The sequence below is a fragment of the Notothenia rossii genome (assembly GCF_949606895.1).
Source record: "Notothenia rossii genome assembly, chromosome: 5".
Taxonomy (NCBI): Eukaryota; Metazoa; Chordata; class Actinopteri; order Perciformes; family Nototheniidae; genus Notothenia; species Notothenia rossii.
Window position 1 is genome coordinate 91,436,581 of NC_136903.1, and position 20,000 is coordinate 91,456,580.

At 40.8% G+C, this 20,000-nt stretch overlaps 2 protein-coding genes across 7 annotated transcripts in view; both read right to left on the minus strand.

Moving 5' to 3' along the window:
- smpd4 (sphingomyelin phosphodiesterase 4) overlaps nucleotides 1-13,416 on the minus strand; it is a 36,149-nt gene extending 22,733 nt beyond the window's left edge. For 4 of the 6 annotated variants that reach the window (XM_079684390.1, XM_079684387.1, XM_079684389.1 and 1 more), the window contains exons 1-7: nucleotides 13,281-13,416; nucleotides 12,222-12,297; nucleotides 8,643-8,729; nucleotides 4,748-4,884; nucleotides 4,219-4,294; nucleotides 2,286-2,418; nucleotides 2,040-2,134 (exon numbers count right to left, since the gene is read on the minus strand). In XM_079684390.1, the coding sequence (XP_079540516.1) occupies nucleotides 2,040-2,134; nucleotides 2,286-2,418; nucleotides 4,219-4,294; nucleotides 4,748-4,884; nucleotides 8,643-8,729; nucleotides 12,222-12,260 (567 nt within the window). In that variant the 5' untranslated portion in view covers nucleotides 12,261-12,297; nucleotides 13,281-13,416. The remainder of the gene's footprint in view (nucleotides 1-2,039; nucleotides 2,135-2,285; nucleotides 2,419-4,218; nucleotides 4,295-4,747; nucleotides 4,885-8,642; nucleotides 8,730-12,221; nucleotides 12,298-13,280) is intronic. The other 2 variants (XM_079684391.1, XM_079684388.1) reach the window with 1 other exon arrangement.
- A 726-nt stretch (nucleotides 13,417-14,142) lies between these two features.
- LOC307038958 (semaphorin-3D-like) overlaps nucleotides 14,143-20,000 on the minus strand; it is a gene marked incomplete at its 5' end in the record, with an annotated part of 31,709 nt that continues 25,851 nt past the window's right edge. The window contains 5 exons of the mRNA XM_079680627.1: nucleotides 14,143-15,617; nucleotides 17,198-17,377; nucleotides 17,515-17,657; nucleotides 18,456-18,520; nucleotides 19,558-19,715. Of these exons, the coding sequence (XP_079536753.1) occupies nucleotides 15,369-15,617; nucleotides 17,198-17,377; nucleotides 17,515-17,657; nucleotides 18,456-18,520; nucleotides 19,558-19,715 (795 nt within the window). The 3' untranslated portion in view covers nucleotides 14,143-15,368. The remainder of the gene's footprint in view (nucleotides 15,618-17,197; nucleotides 17,378-17,514; nucleotides 17,658-18,455; nucleotides 18,521-19,557; nucleotides 19,716-20,000) is intronic.

Consider the following 20,000-nt stretch of genomic DNA (forward strand, 5'->3'; position numbering starts at 1 on the left):
GAGCTAACCGAGGCTAACCAATGAGCTAACCGAGGCTAACCAATGAGCTAACCGAGGCTAACCAATGAGCTAACCGAGGCTAACCAATGAGCTAACCAATGAGCTAACCAATGAGCTAACCGAGGCTAGCCAATGAGCTAACCCAGGCTAACCAATGAGCTAACCAATGAGCTAACCGAGGCTAACCAATGAGCTAACCGAGGCTAACCAATGAGCTAACCGAGGCTAACCAATGAGCTAACCGAGGCTAACCAATGAGCTAACCGAGGCTAACCAATGAGCTAACCGAGGCTAAGCAATGAGCTAACCGAGGCTAACCAATGAGCTAACCGAGGCTAACCAATGAGCTAACCGAGGCTAACCAATGAGCTAACCGAGGCTAACCAATGAGCTAACCGAGGCTAACCAATGAGCTAACCAATGAGCTAACCGAGGCTAGCCAATGAGCTAACCCAGGCTAACCAATGAGCTAACCAATGAGCTAACCGAGGCTAACCAATGAGCTAACCAATGAGCTAACCGAGGCTAACCAATGAGCTAACCGAGGCTAACCAATGAGCTAACCGAGGCTAACCAATGAGCTAACCGAGGCTAACCAATGAGCTAACCGAGGCTAACCAATGAGCTAACCAATGAGCTAACCAATGAGCTAACCGAGGCTAAACAATGAGCTAACCGAGGCTAGCCAATGAGCTAACCGAGGCTAACCAATGAGCTAACCAATGAGCTAACCAATGAGCTAACCGAGGCTAACCAATGAGCTAACCGAGGCTAACCAATGAGCTAACCGAGGCTAACCAATGAGCTAACCGAGGCTAACCAATGAGCTAACCGAGGCTAACCAATGAGCTAACCGAGGCTAACCAATGAGCTAACCAATGAGCTAACCAATGAGCTAACCGAGGCTAACCAATGAGCTAACCGAGGCTAACCAATGAGCTAACCGAGGCTAACCAATGAGCTAACCGAGGCTAACCAATGAGCTAACCAATGAGCTAACCGAGGCTAGCCAATGAGCTAACCCAGGCTAACCAATGAGCTAACCAATGAGCTAACCGAGGCTAACCAATGAGCTAACCAATGAGCTAACCGAGGCTAACCAATGAGCTAACCGAGGCTAACCAATGAGCTAACCGAGGCTAACCAATGAGCTAACCGAGGCTAACCAATGAGCTAACCGAGGCTAACCAATGAGCTAACCAATGAGCTAACCAATGAGCTAACCGAGGCTAAACAATGAGCTAACCGAGGCTAGCCAATGAGCTAACCGAGGCTAACCAATGAGCTAACCGAGGCTAGCCAATGAGCTAACCGAGGCTAACCAATGAGCTAACCGAGGCTAACCAATGAGCTAACCGAGGCTAACCAATGAGCTAACCGAGGCTAACCAATGAGCTAACCGAGGCTAGCCAATGAGCTAACCGAGGCTAACCAATGAGCACCTGCATGTGTATGGGAATGGCCCTGAAATAAAGTCAACATTTCACTGAGCTGTGTGGGGTTTGTTCAACTTTTAAAACATGTTTGAATGGTGGCCTAACAAGTTTATACATTTGTATTTATTATAACCCCTTGAAGTTTCACCCAGGGGTCAAGGAATAGTGGATAGGAATAGTGGATAGGAATAGTGGATAGGGGAAGACGATAGGAGCAGATTTTTTGACTATTCCACTGCGACCCATGTGTCCTGCTTCATCCCAACACAGCCAGGCACTGACAGCAAGTTGTTTCTTATTGATTTGAAGTATTAAAAAGTCTGCCAGGTTAAACATCTGCACAGCCCTCCACTTCAAAATAGAATTTGTAGTTTATTTTGTCTATTTAAATTTAAATTCGGTGTAAAAACTTGTGTATTCTTATCATCAGATCGTACCTGGCCATAAACTGGATTCCTAATCTCATAATTCTGTCTTCAATAGCCCACAGCCTGGCCCAAGCTTTAGTGGACGATCACGACTAAAGCTCACCATGTTCAAGACGCTGTTAATTGAGAATATCGACGATGATACATTTATACTTAGAGGAATGTGTAAACTCACCTTTGGTGTGATGAGGCAGTAGGCAAAGTTAAACATGAAGAATTCAAATGGATCTGGAAACAGCGTTAAGGAATAATCCTCACAGTCAGTGCACGCTGTCAGAAAGACACAGGACATGTTTTGTAGCCGTCACATTTCAAGAACAAATACAGCAGCTCAAATGTTTAGTGGATCGAGTTAATGAGATGTTTTAGAGCTACATAGCTCAAACTGAGATCTAATGGTCTGATAAAAATATAGATTTACTCATTTTGAGAGTGTGAAGGATACTGAGCGCCAGGTTCAGAGTGAGGAGTCCGCTGAGGGGGAACTGCAGCTTGTTGTGGAACAGAGGGCATTCTGGGAGGACGCCCTGCTGGATGCACGCCTTCACCGGACCCTAAAGGACAACACACACTAGTTACATTATACATTACATTTAGCTGCTGCTTTCATTCAAGACACGTTCAATAAGTGTTTTAACCCTGCTGTGTTTGTATATCTTCTCTCAGGTGTAGCTTTGTGGACACAGTCGTCAACAACATATAACAGTTGCACATCTCCAACTATAACACATTTGTAAATATTAAAACAAATCTATCTATCAATATCTATATATATCTATCTATCTGATATATATAGATCAGAGTTTCTCAAACTTTTTCATACCAAGGACACTCGCGGACCACCTAACTCCCCAAAATCAAGAGGCCTGCTCACCACTCCAACAGTACATAACAACCTACTAATTAGGGTTGCCAGAAACTGACCATGATCAAAATCGATTATTCGACCGACCCCCCCACCCCCCCCCACCCCCCCCCCCGCGGGAGTGAAAGAAAAGAAAACTCAGACAAAAGGAATTCCGTTGTTTTCTTTTCTGGAACATGTTTAACAGTACAAACAAAATAAACTACAAATAAACCAACATCAACATGAAGCAGCTCCTTGAACTCTTTTTACCTGCCGCTTTGTTCACCTTCAGTCTCACGTGGGAGGGAGAGGGGGGGGCGGGGTCGGTGTGCAGCGTGCTGCAGCAGCAGTCTGCTCTGCACGCAGGCTTCCTCCAAGTTTACAGTAAAACAAACTGGTGGTTTGACCAATGGCCATCTACAATTATTAATACTATTACTATTATTAGCATTAGTCTATATTTTGGTTGAAACTAAGCCAGAAAAAAAATATATAAATAAAGTTGATTTTTAAAAATAATATTCGATTATGGAGACTGTAACGAATATTCGAATAATCACTGGCATCCCTACTACTAATGACAGCTTAACCTTCTCTACATCGCCTCGTTCACACAATAAATCAACAATACAAATACAACTACAGATTAAATAAGCATTTCGTTCAAATGTGATTTAAAAGGCTCTCAGGTTTTACACCTCTTGAAATGTAGACTGCATTTATGACAGAGTTTATGTCCAACAGCCTCACAGATCGTTGGCTACTGAGAGAAATGCAAAACACACCGCATGTAGCACGACACAAACCTCCGCTGTGCATTTTCAAAACAAAATGCAGTAAAACTTTGGTCGCAGGCCCGAGTCTAACTCTCTGAGGTCTGAGCCCTTCGTTCACATGTTAGGCTCGCGTGAGCTTTTTCTGTAGAAATGCTATTAAAACCTGAACCTTGGTGACCGTCGGGCTGGCCTGCGTGGTCCGCCCCAACAACAGCCTCTGATCAGCAACAGACTTCATGCAAGGCTTCATCGGGTGCAGAGATTAGATAATAATCTCCATCTCACTCCTAACGTCTAAATCTACTTCCAGCATGGACACATGTTCATGAAATACATCCATTGTTTGTTTTATACGCTGCTTGAAAATCGCAAATTACAAATCGTGTGAGGAAGGTGTGGCGCTGGGCTATATCAGGCAATGGAAAGTGAAAGTTAAGCTCCCTCCATTACGGAGATATTCCTGCAAGAGGAACTTAAATGTATCGATTTATTTCAAATGTGAAATGTTACCAATATACTCACGGACCACTAGGGGGCGCTCGCGGACCACCAGTGGTCCGCGGACCACACTTTGAGAAACACTGAATAGATGGATACTTTATTCATCCTAATTTGGGAATGTATTTGGGTACAGGAGCAGTGTGTTCAACATTAACATACAAATACTATCTATACTAAAGTGTACACAGACAATGGATGTTGAACGTATGACTAATTGAAGCTCGTCTTACCGGGAGATAGTTGACGGGTATTTCATATTTGTACTCTTCTGCTTGAAGTTTGTAAACCAGCTTCATCATGGGCCCACTGAAACAGATCAAGAGAAGAGCGTTTGATTCCTTCTTTCAATCAATCAATCAATCAATCAATCAATCAATCAATCAATCAATCAATCAATCCATGTTTATCTCTATAGCCCAAGATCACCAATGTTACATGTGTCTCAGTGGACTTCACAGTTTGTACAGAGTATCAGTACGACCCCCTCTGTCCCCGGACCCTCACATCGGACAAGGAGAAACCCCCATAGTTAATGTGGAGAACTGAATAAGGGTCCCTCTCTCAGGACGGACAGACTGCAATAGAGGGCGTGTGTAAATTGAAAAGATAAATCCTTTACAACAGAGGTAGTCCAGATGCCTGACAATGCGTGTGTCTATAATAAGAAGATGAATCCAGGAGGATGTCAACACTCCTCAGGGAGCCGTCAGAGAGCAACATCCCCCCAGCTGATCTCAGAGGGAAGGGGGGGTCCAGTACCAGGGGCTGAGGAACTCCAGAGCGATGTTGTACTCGTGGCTCCTGGCCTGCAGCAGCCTGAGGTTCCAGCCCCCGAGGATCCCGTCCAGACTGCCGAACACCGTCTCCACCAGCCAGGGGAAGATCCCGTGCAGCTCCTGAGGGGAAGCACACGGATAGGATGCTCAGAAACTGGGAAGGCACATATGAACTTGGGGATTGTCTATAGTATAGAGTGGAAGTAAGTTGCTTTGGGTAAAAGCATCTAAGAAGTGACATGTTATGGAATTTAGAGCAGGTTGAAGATTTTGGTTTTAGGATATTTTAACACCCTCTACACTTCAAGGGATGATGTCATCAACTCTCGCCCAAAAGAGTCCGTCCCATAGACGGCCATTAAAAAAAAATCTGAAACGCTGCGAAAAATTTTAACTGCATTTTAAATATGATTTTAGGAAGAAACGTCCAATAAAGTTGAAAGTCAGGAGAAACGATGAAACTTTGATAATTTACATATGAACATGTTATGATTTAACTATTTTTGTATTTAGAGCAGGTTTAAGATATATTTTCCAGGAGATTTTAAACACCCTCTACACTCTAGGTGATAATGTCATCCACTCTCGCCCCAAAAGAGTCCGCCCCATAGACGGCCATTAAAAACAAATCTAGTCCAATAACGTTGAAACTCTGGAGAAACGATTAAACTTTGATAATTGATCCTCCGTTAGAGTAAGCTCGATCAGAAGGGAAACTCACGGATATGAAGCATCAGAAACTGGGAAAACCCATAGGATCAAGACTCAAGGCTTGCATAGCTACAGTTTAGACGTATCAATGACAATCTGAGGCCACAGGCTCCTCCTCCAACATTCCAACACAATAAAACAGATACAATAGTGAAAGTAAATACAAATAATATGTTGGGATTCAGAGCAGGTTCAAGACCTTTTTTTAATCAGATTTTTTTGTTTGTCAATTTATTTATTTTACTTCTCTTTGTTATAATTATTATTAGTTTTGTTTCTAACATGTTCAATACATTGACTAATGTAATAATAAATCTAATCCACTCTCGCCCTAAAGAGCCCACCCCATAGACACCCATTAAAAAAATATCTGAAACGGTCGGAAAATGTCACAAAACTTTAACTGTGATTTTAGGCAAAAACCTTCCATCTGTCAAAAAAAACCTTGAAGTCCAATTAAGTTTTAAGGAGAGACGTTTAAAGTAAAAGTAACGGAGAAAGTTCAAAGTTCAAACTAACAGAGAACGTGGACTCTTTTTGAGCATTTTCAGTTTAAATTCCTATATTTTTGTAATATTTTGATTCCATTATATTATATATATATATATATATATATATATTGTAGGGATGCCAGAAAACTGACCATGATCAAATTTGAAAATCGGACAGCCCTGGCGAATATTAATCAATTATTCGCCGCCGCTGTAACGAATATTCGAAAAATCGCTGGCATCCCTAATATATTGTATTGTTTTATTTGAGTATAAAATGGAACTTATGGGTTAGAAACCCCAATTTCCCACGAGAATAATATCGTATTCTCATTAAATATATCAAGAAAGAACCCTTGGTGTTATATTTGTATAACTGACTGACTGGCTGATGGTAGTTGAAGCTTACTGCAGACGGTTATAGAGCATTGTTATTCTTTAGAAAACACCTTTTTATCTGCAGTATTAAAGGCACAGAAACTAGAGTCTAAAATGCAGCCCACGCTCTGTGTCACTGACGTCTCAGAACAGAGGCGCCTCTCTTGCCAACAGGAACAATAGCGTCCTGTACATCGGGCTGTTTCCCTGCTCTAACGTCAGGAACACACCACATATAAAACAATACTTTTTTCAGCCCCTGATTCAAAGTCCAGCACACTACCCACTGAGCCACAGCCTCCCTTACCTTACAGGAACATGCACTGTACTGACTGACATCTGAACACCTGAAGGATTTACCTGCCAACATCACCAGGAATCTCTCTAATGCATTCAACATTGAAGTTGGATTCTGTGCGTAAGTTTCTGTGCGTAAGTTTCTGTGTGTAAAGTTTCGGACTCGGAAAGTGATGGACTCAAAGTGAATCTGAGGCGTCACAGAGCAGCTGTCTCCTCCAGCATTATTATTAAAGGTTAGGTCAGGCAAACAGCTGACTGTCAGGCTGTCGTTCATAAATCAGACGGCATTCTTCCAGCCAACAGAAACTTCAAAACAACCAAACAGCTGCTCCACAGGACAAGAGACACTAGATGTGTTGATCCAATGCCCAAAGATCTGAGTACTTCTACTTTTACTCAAGAACTAGATCTGAGTACTTCTACTTTTACTAAGAACAAGTTCTGAGTACTTCTACTTTTACTCAAGTACAAGATCTGAGTACTTCTACTTTTACTCAAGTACAAGACCTGAGTACTTCTACTTTTACTCAAGTACAAGACCTGAGTACTTCTACTTTTACTCAATTACAAGACCTGAGTACTTCTACTTTAACTCAAGTACAAGACCTGAGTACTTCTACTTTAACTCAAGTACAAGATCTGAGTACTTCTACTTTTACTGAAGTACAAGATCTGAGTACTTCTACTTTTACTAGATCTAAGTACTTCTACTTTTACTCAAGTACAATATCTGAGTACTTCTACTTTTACTCAAGTACAATATCTGAGTACTTCTACTTTTACTAGATCTAAGTACTTCTACTTTTACTCAAGTACAATATCTGAGTACTTCTACTTTTACTCAAGTACTAGATCTGAGTACTTCTACTTTTACTAGATCTAAGTACTTCTACTTTTACTCAAGTACAATATCTGAGTACTTCTACTTTTACTCAAGTACAATATCTGAGTACTTCTACTTTTACTCAAGTACTAGATCTAAGTACTTCTACTTTTACTCAAGTACAATATCTGAGTACTTCTACTTTTACTCAAGTACTAGATCTAAGTACTTCTACTTTTACTCAAGTACAATATCTGAGTACTTCTACTTTTACTCAAGTACAAGATCTGAGTACTTCTACTTTTACTCAAGTACTAGATCTGAGTACTTCTACTTTAACTCAAGTACAAGATCTGAGTACTTCTACTTTTACTCAAGTACAATATCTGAGTACTTCTACTTTTACTCAAGTACAATATCTGAGTACTTCTACTTTTACTCAAGTACTAGATCTAAGTACTTCTACTTTTACTCAAGTACAATATCTGAGTACTTCTACTTTTACTCAAGTACTAGATCTAAGTACTTCTACTTTTACTCAAGTACAATATCTGAGTACTTCTACTTTTACTCAAGTACTAGATCTGAGTACTTCTACTTTAACTCAAGTACAATATCTGAGTACTTCTACTTTTACTCAAGTACTAGATCTGAGTACTTCTACTTTTACTCAAGTACTAGATCTGAGTACTTCTACTTTAACTCAAGTACAATATCTGAGTACTTCTACTTTTACTCAAGTACTAGATCTGAGTACTTCTACTTTTACTCAAGAACAAGATCTGAGTACTTCTACTTTTACTCAAGAACAAGATCTGAGTACTTCTACTTTTACTCAAGAACAAGATCTGAGTACTTCTACTTTTACTCAAGTACAAGATCTGAGTACTTCTACTTTAACTGAAGGACCAAAGGCAATTGTTTCCATTATTGTTGTTGTTTGTGATGGATCACATTTGTATTTGATGATCACTCACTGCGCTTGTCACATGGGTTTGCCAGTCCGACCCAGAGGGTGATCGTTAGCTCCTCGTTAAGTTATCGTTCTAGAGACTGGTCACTGGGAGTTGCGTCTCCACACTGACGGTGGGCCTTTCATGAGATGGTTATAGAAACTCTAAATGAAGCAGAGAGTGAGGGGGGGGGGGGGGGGGGGGGGAGGGGGTTCTCTGTACCTTTGCAGGATAATCATCAATGACTTTCACCAGATCCTGGCACCGGTGGAGGAGAGGTTTGGTGGTCGAGTCGTTTCTCAGATTAGCCTGGAGAAAGATCACGAGACATTCATGAGCATATTGAGAGAATCACAGGAGACACGTTGTGCTGGAGACTCAGTCTACAAATAAAGATGTAACTGTGATGTCACTACTCAAAGGTATCAGCTTATCGATCTGACAGCATAAGAATCACTTAAAGTCTAATATGGGACAATACAAAGGTATAACACTTCAAAGGTGAGTTCAAACACTTGTCATGTATGAGCAGCTCAGGTTGCTGATACACTATTTATAATTAAGATACGTTGGCAAAAGAAACACATTTTCATATATTTGAAGCCGTTTTGATGTTAAAAACTCAGATTTGGGTGACATTTGAAACGACAGCAGCATTAGTTGTGCCAGTTCTTGATCCACGACAGAAATGATCATCAACATTATATTGTTTTACACACGGTAGCATTCGGCTACATTCATACTGTTATCTCTGTATTCTTACGCATATTTATTAGGGCTGTCGGTCGATTAAAATAGTTAATCGCGATTAATCACACATTTTTTATCTGTTCTAAATGTTCCTTAGAGGAATATGTTTCAAGTTGTAATACTTTTATCAACATATGAGTGGACAAATATGCTTTATGCAAATGTTTGTTCATTATCATTTGATCAATGACAAATATTACCATGAATATTAAACACAACAACCTCTGAACATGACAAATATTCACCTCAATTCAAGTGTGTGTGTGTGTGTGTGTGTGTGTGTGTGTGTGTGTGTGTGTGTGTGTGTGTGTGTGTGTGTGTGTGTGTGTGTGTGTGTGTGTGTGTGTGTGTGTGTGTGTGTGTGTGTGTGTGTGTGTGTGTGTGTGTGTGTGTGTGTGTGTGTGTGTGTGTGTGTGTGTGTGTGTGTGTGTGTGGGCAAAATGCCACTCCTCTGTTTTCATAACTGTCAAAGCATGAGACTGAAGTTCCCACTGTGGGTCAGAACAATGCGCTGTGACCCCGAGGTGACTCCTTACTGAGTGAAGTCCAATAGTCTCCGGTGAGTCTTTCTTAAATCCTCCTCTACTTTTGCTTTTTGACTTCATACAAGTTGTGTACTGTCGACACAGTGGTGGCTCTGGAAGGCGACTCATAAGTGCCGTCGTCGGATGCGACCCGAATTACATCACGCAGCCCCTCCTCCTCCACAATGTTAATTGGCCTGCTAGCTGTCGCCACCCATTTAGCGATCTTTGTTGAAAGCTTTCTGCTCGTAGACGTGTCCAGGCGTCTCCCCCGCACACTTTCAAGTGTGGTCTGCTGCAAGCGGGCGGCAGGCGGAGTGTGTTTGGATTATAGATGGTATTTTAAACTCGACGCGCTTTGAAACTACGGGGCGTCCGAGGACAAAAAATGCACATGCGTTAATCGCGTTAAAATAATTAGTGGCGTTTATTTTTGTTTGCGTTAACGCGTTATTAACACTCTACCCTGCTGTTTATGTATCTTATCTACTTTTAGATTCATCATGCACTTTTATTCTGGGACAGGAATTCAGTTTCTATTTGACATTTTCTTATACGCTGGTTTTTATCTTACATGTCGGATTGTTTGTTTCTTAATAAGTGTGGTGAGCTAAAGGTAAGCATTTAACTTGACAGTGCAACTGCTTGTTATACTGTTTACACAGACTCTGACCTCATCACCCTCGCTCATTTGACATTTGTTTAAGCCATATGTTAAAACATCTCTGGTTCTTAATATAGACTTTATTTAGGGTTGACTTCACTTTAAAATAGCAGCTCTCTGTGACCGGATATAGTTTGTCCGCTTAGTGTGTCTCTGCTCCGATCAGGAGCTGCAGCACCGCGGCTCCTTCGTGCAGAGTCTGCAGCGGTGTGTGTGCGTGTGCGTGTGCGTGTGCGTGTGTGTGTGTGTGTGTGTGTGTGTGTGTGTGTGTGTGTGTGTGCAGAGTCTGCAGCGGTATGTGTGTGTGTGTGTGTGTGTGTGTGTGTGTGTGTGTGTGTGTGTGTGTGTGTGTGTGTGCAGAGTCTGCAGCGGTATGTGTGTGTGTGTGTGTGTGTGTGTGTGTGTGTGCAGAGTCTGGAGCGGTATGTGTGTGTGTGTGTGTGTGTGTGTGCGCGTGCAGAGTCTGCAGCGGTATGTGTGTGTGTGTGTGTGTGTGTGTGTGCTTGCAGAGAGTCTGCAGCGGTGTGTGTGTGTGTGTGTGTGTGTGTGTGTGTGTGTGTGTGTGTGTGTGTGTGTGTGTGTGTGTGTGCTTGCAGAGAGTCTGCAGCGGTGTGTGTGTGTGTGTGTGTGTGTGTGTGTGTGTGTGTGTGTGTTTGTGTGTGCTTGCAGAGAGTCTGCAGCGGTGTGTGTGTGTGTGTGTGTGTGTGTGTGTGTGTGTGTGTGTGTGTCTGTGTGTGTGTGTGTGTGCGCGCACGCGCATGCAGAGAGTCTGCAGCGGTGTGCGTGTGTGCGTGTGTGTGTGTGTGTGTGTGTGTGTGTGTGTGTGTGTGTGTGTGTGTGTGTGTGTGTGCAGAGAGTCTGCAGCGGTACCGCCAAACCCCCGACCCGTCTTGTAACACGGAGCCCGTTTCCATCAGGGCCGGTTCTAACCAATCTGCTGCCCATGGCGAGATTTTAACATTTATTTATACATATTTTTTTATCTCTCAAGTTGTAAACGATATTTTTGGTTACTGTCCTATAGTATACATTGAAATGATTTCAAACCTGTTTGTCCAAATAATTATAAAGGAGTGCCTTGGAAATATGTGTTTACATAAATTGCATTTATCTCTCTCGCTCGATCCCACGCCCACTTTGGCTGTGAGCTGCGGGCGCCTGATAAGCCAACACCTCCCACTTTCATCACTTACAGCGCCCACAGGGAAAATGAAAAGTGTGCCCGGGGTGAAAAGGGTGTTACATTGACTTCATTATGAATGTTGTTACATCAAGGTCGAAAGTTAGTTTGAGCGCAAACAGTCAAAAATGTTTTTTTCCCTCCCAGAGCTGCCAGCGCAGCGCCTCTCCAGATCTGTGCCAAACACCGGCCCTGTACACCGTGCTAAATGTATGTCTGCATAAAGCTGAGTTATGATCGCTCATAATAACACACAGAATTTGGTGATGATCAAATCGTTTACAGTGAGATTTACTCCCATACTTTTGGCCATACTCTCGCAGCCCTCAAATGAATTGAGATTTCCACACAAATGTTCTTTAGCAAGTGTGCAGAGCAGTGTTGATTAAAAAAAGCAATTAGTAAACCTTTTTCTTGTATATATATTAATAATTTAAGATGTAAATGAATTCCAGTTTATTTGTAGTACTTTCTATTTGTATTGTGACATTTGGTGGCATCAATGTGTGCATTTGATACAGATAATGGAGCAGTTGCCTTAGGGCCACAGTGTGTAGTCCTTAAGGTCAAATAATGAGATCCTCGACCTCCGCCCCCTCTCGCACCTCCACACAAATCCCAACTCAACCCCTGTGTATATATGACAATAAAACATATTGATCAATGATGTGATAATGACTCACCAGCAGGAAACTGGGCTGTTGTAACGTTGGAGCAGCCATGCTGTTGATTCCTTCCTCGATACAGTCCACTATAATCCTACCAGGAGGACACACACAGACGCACACACATTTCATTTCCACAGTTGAAGTTAGCTGGCGACACAACCTAGCATAGCATAACTCTGTTAGCCTGTTCAGAGAGACGTGATGATAAATAGGGAGGAGTGTGGCGCAGTGGATAGAGCCTTGGTGTTGGGATCAGGGGTCACAGGTTCAAACCCCACTGCAGTCAGCATGTCGTTGTGTCCCTGAGACACTTCACCCCAAATTGCTCCTGTGGGGATTGCCCACAGTATTGAGTATGTAAGTTGCTCTGGATAAAAGCATCTAACAAGTAATAACTGTGTTCTGTTATCTTACCACAACGTCTCCCATTGACTGGCAGAGGTGGGAAGTAACTAAGTACATTTACTCAGGTACTGGACTTAAGTACACTTCTGAGGTACTTGTACTTCATTTGAGTATTTCCATGTTATGCTACTGTGTAATTCTACTCTACTAATACTTTTACTTGAGTAACATTTTGAATGCAGGACTTTTATTGTACTTATACTTTTACTCAAGTACAAGATCTGAGTACTTCTACTTTTACTGAAGTACAAGATCTGAGCACTTCCACTTTAACTGAAATATAAGATCTGAGTACTTCTACTTTAACTAATGTATAAGATCTGAGTACTTCTCCTTTAACTGAAGTATAAGATCTGAGTACTTCTACTTTAACTAATGTATAAGATCTGAGTACTTCTCCTTTAACTAAAGTATAAGATCGGAGTACTTCTACTTTAACTGAAGTATAAGATCTGAGTACTTCTCCCCCCTATGTATTTGATGCATTCTTATTAACATCCATTGAACAAAAACTCCAACAGTCAATGAAACATGCAACTTAGCATCGGCAAGCTAACTGTAGCTAACCAACAACGAGAGCTAAACTGAAGCAGAGGCGGGGAACTCACGTGGTTCACTTTACACACATTTAGATTCAACCTTTACTCGCTAAAGTGAGTAGACATTTACCTTCTCCGCTAGAGGAAATTAAATATCTCGACTTGTTTCCATGAAGCGCGTTTCCATCAGTGAGGTTCAAATCATTATCCGTTGACGTCTTCTTCGTTGGTGTTTGTGTTGGTGGTGACGCTGTAAGCACTTCACTGCCCCCTGCTGGAGAGGGAGGGAATATGTCAATAATAAAATAGTAATAATAATAAAAAGTGTTATTAAAACGATAATTAAGTTTACTAATAAAAATAATATAATGCTAATAAGAACAATAATACAAATATTAATAATAATACTTCTTAAGAATATTAAGATTGTGTACTTCAGTAAAAGTAGAAGTACTCAGATCTTGTACTTGAGTAAAAGTAAAAGCACTCAGATCTTGAACTTGAGTAAAAGTAGAAGTACTCAGATCTTGTACTTGAGTAAAAGTAGAAGTACCAGAGTGTAGGAATACTCTGTTACAGTAAAAGTCCTCATTCAAAATGTTCCTCAAGTGAAAGTAGAAAAGTATTCTCATCAAAATATAGTGAAAGACAGTAAAAGTAGTCATTGTGCAGATTGGTCCATTTCAGAATAATATATATGATATGTTTTATAATGATTGATCATGAAAGTGTTCTCAAAGCTGGTAAAGGTGCAGCTAGTTTGAATGACTTTGTATACTGCAGGGTAGCTGGTGGATTTACTCCAGGTGGAACTAAAGTCTGATTCAACACTTGATTATATTTCACATCATTCATCCAGATTTACATCACTGCACGGCACGTAAACATCCATTCATTTCTATGTAACGTTTCTGTACTGGTTAGTTATGATCGTAAGATAAACGTTCTTAGCAAAATAAACCGAACTTTATATTGCACAATCATTTAAAACCTTTGAATGTTTCTATGTTTTTATTTGTACAACATGTTGTGGCTTATTCACATACAGTAAACACAATTTACATTTATTGATCTCAAAGCTTCTTCGTCCAAACAGCTGTAATCCTGCTAAACACACACGTTTATGTAGAAATGTACTAAAATTCAAACTTACAAAGAAGAAAACTATCAAAAATAGAGTTCTTTAATATACATTGATGTGAATAATATGTATTAGTTACAAGGCAGAGTTATTCATAAGCTTTACATTATAATGTCCATTTAATGTGTGCGTCTCCACTGAAGTCCATATAAATCAATACATGTATACGATTAACATAAATACATGTTTAAACAAAGGGCAAACTTTAGTCTTCTGTCATTAATTATATATAGTTTACATGTTTCTGTCTGGGAGTGAGACCTACTAACGGATTCTAGCTTGTTAGTTTTGCCCACTCAGGCCCAGTTCCAAACCGCCCCCTACACACTCTGTAATAAAGGCCCAATTCCAGTCACAAACAGTTCAAACATGTACTGATAAACTGCAGATTTCATATCGACGACAGATGTTAACAACTTCATGGTTACCTCGTATTGTTTTCAAACTTAGTATCACATACTCGTGTTTAGTTTACATTAAAAAAACGCCATTAAAGATTTTGGGAGTTTTCTTTTTGTTATTCTTTGTCGAAGAGATGCTCAATTTGAAACCTCAGCATCTCTTGAAAAAAACCAAACAATAATAAAACGTGATCCTTAAAAACAATACGAGGTAACATACACACAGCGTCGAGTCGGTCAGGTGGAGCAGCAGGTGAAGTCAGCCTCTCTGTTGGATAGGGTGTAGGGGGCGGTTTGGAACAGGGCCTTCATCTCAGCTATTTCACTAGTTGTATAAAAAGTGACTGAAATACAGAAATCATCCCTTCTTTATTCCAAAACTGATTTAACGACACAGTCCCCTCCAAAGCTACTGGAACAGCGACGCCAATTGCTTTATTTTTGCTATACACTGAAAACAATTGAAATCAAAAGACGAAGATGAGACAAAAGGCTTTTAGTTCCAGGTATTTACATCCAGGTATATTCCTCTTTTGATGTGAAACCCAATTGTTTTCAGTGTACTGCAAACATAAAGCAACGGGCGTCGCTGTTCCAGTGGCTTTGGAGGGGACTGTATGTCCTCTTCGTGTGCTGGACGTGTTGTCCCTGAGCAGTGTCTCTGTCCTTCAGGGCTCTACAGAGGCCCCTCGGGGGGGTTGTGCCTCCTCACCCGGGCCTTCCTGCTCTCCTGCTTCAGCTTCAGCGCTCTGAGTTTCTGCTGCCGGCGTTTCTCCCGGTACCAGAGCTGCTCGCAGTACTCGTCCATGCTCAGACTGTTGGTATGCAGCTCCTTGTAGTTTTTCAGAGGACCCAGGAACCCCCTGCCGATTGGGACGCTGCCCGGCTGGTTGGGGCTGAGGTTCTGCTGGAAGTGGGTCATTGTCTGCAGGAAGAAGTGGAGTACAAATACTTCGTTACTGTACTTGAAGATCTCCTATCATTCTATTTGTAGGCATATATTATGGGCCTCAGATATATACAAATAAAGAACATGTCTTTGATGTTTCTGTATCAGAGTCACTGCATCCAGAGGTGGGAAGTAGTGGAGTACAAATACTTTGTTACTGTACTTAAGTACATTGTTCTGGTATCAGTACTTTGCTCCACTGCTTATTTTTCTGACAACTTTTTACTTTGACTTCTTACATGTTGAACCCAAATACCTGTACTTTCTACTTCTCACATGTTGAATTCAAATACCTGTACTTTCTACTTCTCACATGTTGAATTCAAATACCTGTACTTTCTACTTCTTACATGTTGAACTCAAATACCTGTACTTTCTACTTCTCACATGTTGAATTCAAATACCTGTACTTTCTACTTCTTACATGTTGAACTCAAATACCTGTACTTTCTACTTCTTACATGTTGAACTCAAATACCTGTACTTTCTACTTCTTACATGTTGAACTCAAATACCTGTACTTTCTACTTCTTACACTTTGAACACAAATACCTGTACTTTCTACTTCTTACATGTTGAACTCAAATACCTGTACTTTCTACTTCTTACATGTTGAACACAAATACCTGTACTTTCTACTTCTTACATGTTGAACTCAAATACCTGTACTTTCTACTTCTTACATGTTGAACTCAAATACCTGTACTTTCTACTTCTTACATGTTGAACTCAAATACCTGTACTTTCTACTTCTCACATGTTGAACTCAAATACCTGTACTTTCTACTTCTCACATGTTGAACTCAAATACCTGTACTTTCTACTTCTTACATGTTGAACTCAAATACCTGAACTTTCTACTTCTTACATGTTGAACACAAATACCTGTACTTTCTACTTCTCACATGTTGAACTCAAATACCTGTACTTTCTACTTCTTACATGTTGAACTCAAATACCTGTACTTTCTACTTCTCACATGTTGAACACAAATACCTGTACTTTCTACTTCTTACATGTTGAACTCAAATACCTGTACTTTCTACTTCTCACATGTTGAACTCAAATACCTGTACTTTCTACTTCTTACATGTTGAACTCAAATACCTGAACTTTCTACTTCTTACATGTTGAACACAAATACCTGTACTTTCTACTTCTCACATTTTCCAAACAGGCTGGTTCCTTTAGTCTGAATGTGTGTTTGGTGGCGTGATCATTATTATTTAGAGTCATTGCGTGCCTATTGATTTGAACACGATCCGTGTATCCATCATTTCCTGGTCTTCTCTGAAGAAGAGGGACCAATGGAAACGTTGTCATGTTGCCGTTGGTCACCATGGAAACATTCATTAGCTAACAATGACATTATTGTTCTATTAATATAAAGGGAGGTCAGGTACTCTTTAAAACAGCTGCTAGTTATGGGTACTTTTTACTGAAGTACATTTCAAAGCCTCTTTACTTTGACTTGAGTAAAGAAGTTTAGTCAGTGCTTCTACTTTCACCAGAGTATTTTAAAACAAAGTACTTCTACTTCAGTACAGGATGAGTACCTTGGCCCTCTCTGGCTGCAGGGTGCTGCTGGACAGCACGTGGAGCTGGTACCGGGCCAGGACCTGGCTGTAGGAGCGCTCCAGGCTGGTGCAGGTGTAGAGGCCGGAGTCAGAGACCTGCAGGCGCTGAACCAGCAAACCTCGATTCAGATAGAGGGAACGGCCGCCGTCAGGAAGCAGCTGAGGAGGGAGGGAGGTGAACAGATGAGAGGATGATGATAAGAATCGGAAACAGGTTTATTACGAATCACGAATCATCTTTGAGATATTATCACAACCTGATGTCTGCTGGATCAGCTTTTAAAGGTGCGTCTCACCTGTGTGTTTTGACTCAGCGTCTGGCTCTCTTTCGGCTGCACCGTCCACCGGATCTCCGCCTGCCCCGACCGAGGAACACAGTCCAGGAAGGAGGAGTTCCCCTCCACCCCGAACACCGCCTGCAGCTCCACAGAGGCCGAGGCTGGAGGAGCATCAGAGACAGAAATGTGTTCAGTGTTTGAGTGCAAACAGAGCTTTTTGTTTTTAAGATGTTCTAAAGAAATCTGGAAAATTATGTTTTATCAGAAAGGCAATATCATTTGTTTTAAAATTATTTATTGATTACTATTATTATTATTATTATTATTATTATTAATAATATGTATTTTCCTTTTTAATGTATTAGTTCAATATTTATTTGGGTTGTCTATCTTCATTATTATCATTACATTATTTATAGATCTGCATTTTCCTGCCACCCGTTTGTCTGAGGAGCTGCAGTTACTCCGTAAAGCCTATAGAGGGCGCCCTACTCCTTCTTTCAGAGCAGAATGCTATGTAAAATATATACATAGTAAATCCAGTAAGTATCAAGTATATATTTACTTGATACTTTCAGGAGGTAATATAAAGTTTAGCATAATGGTAGTTGGAAAAAAAAGCAATAATAATGTGTATATCCAGTGTTTGTGAGAACACACACTGACCAATAACTAATGAGAGGACCACATTACAAACACACACACACACACACACACACACACTGACCAATACATGAAAACAGGAACACAACACACACACACACACACACACACACACACACACACACACACACACACACACACACACACACACACACACACACACACACACACACACACACACACACACACACACACACACACACACACACACACACACACACACACACACACACACACACACACACACACACACATAGAAACAGAGGCTGTTAAAATCAGACGGAGGAAATCCTCACCGTCTTCTGTGATTGGACACTGACTCCAGGGGTCTCCGTGCTTCACGTCCTGTCTGCGTGCCCGCCTGACACACACACACACACACACACACACACACACACACACACACACACACACACACACACACACACACACACACACACACACGTTACAGTCTGAGTCTTGCACTAATGTACATTCTCAAAATATTGAAGTGACTGTTATTTTGTATATATTGATTGTTGTGTATTTATGTCTTAATGTGTGCATATGTATAAATGTGTCTGTTGATTGTGTATATATAGGTATATACATATTTTTATATATCTTTGTTAGTGTATTCGGGATTGTGGGAAACTGTATTTCGATCTCTCTTTACACACAAACTGAAAGATTGACAACAAAGTTGACTTTGACTTTTTACGTAAGTAACTTGCTTGAAATATCAAATGTATTGTATAATAGACTATTTTATAGACAGTATCATATAATATGCAATATTTTATTTATTGTAACTATAGTGTCATGGGGGGAAGTAAAATAGATTGCTGATGAAGCATTTATATCTTCTCATTATGATGCCGTTTATTAAAAGTGACATGGGGGACACGTGTTACATATCACACCTTTATCACAATGACCTCTATTTACTCTCTTTATATGCTGTGGCAGCTCAGGAGAAATGCATTTAAATACTTCTGCAATCAACATATGTCCTTTTGCAAGATGCCAAACAGCAAATTGCCCCCCATGTCCAACAGAGTGTGTGTGTGTGTGTGTGTGTGTGTGTGTGTGTTTGCCATCCTAAACACTAGAGAAATGCTTAATGAATGCAGGCATTTGAAAATGTCCTTAATTGGGTTCACCTACTTAAGGGAAAGAGATGGTTATACAGGTTTTATATATTATATATTGCCCCCTCTTCAAATCAGACTGTCCCTAACGACCTCTCGTGGCTAATTGGATGTGTAGATATACATGTGTAAGTGTGTATATATTTATATAATTGTGTTTATATATGTGTGTATTTATATACATACACACATGGAAACCAAATAAATCAGTGTCCCTTATAGCGCCTCGTGGCTAATTGCTTGATTGGCTAATGAACCCCTGTCTCACTTCTTGCTGGAGGGGAAGTATCTGGAGCAGGTGGTCCCATCCCAGGAGCAGTAGGGGTCTCTGGCCAGGCAGCAGCCAGCACAGCCCCCTCCGTACAGATCACACCTCTGGAGCTCCAGCTGAACCACGCCCTGTGAGCTGGAGACATACAGCTGCCTCTGTGGGGGTCGGAGAGGTAATTGAGATGAACACGTTCGTAAAGATTGAATGAACCTACTCTGAATAAATATGATGAATACACAGAGACACCGATCCGGTCTTACAAAAAAACGTGTCGACGCTGCGTTGGTCGACCGGGCAACACATAGTATATTCACAAATAACCCTCTCAGGACGTGACATCTAAAATCTCAGTTAAACCCAATTTTCTTCACATTTTCACAACTTTTTAAAACATTTTAAGTGGAACTGTTAGATATTACACTTTAAAACTTAATTTCCAA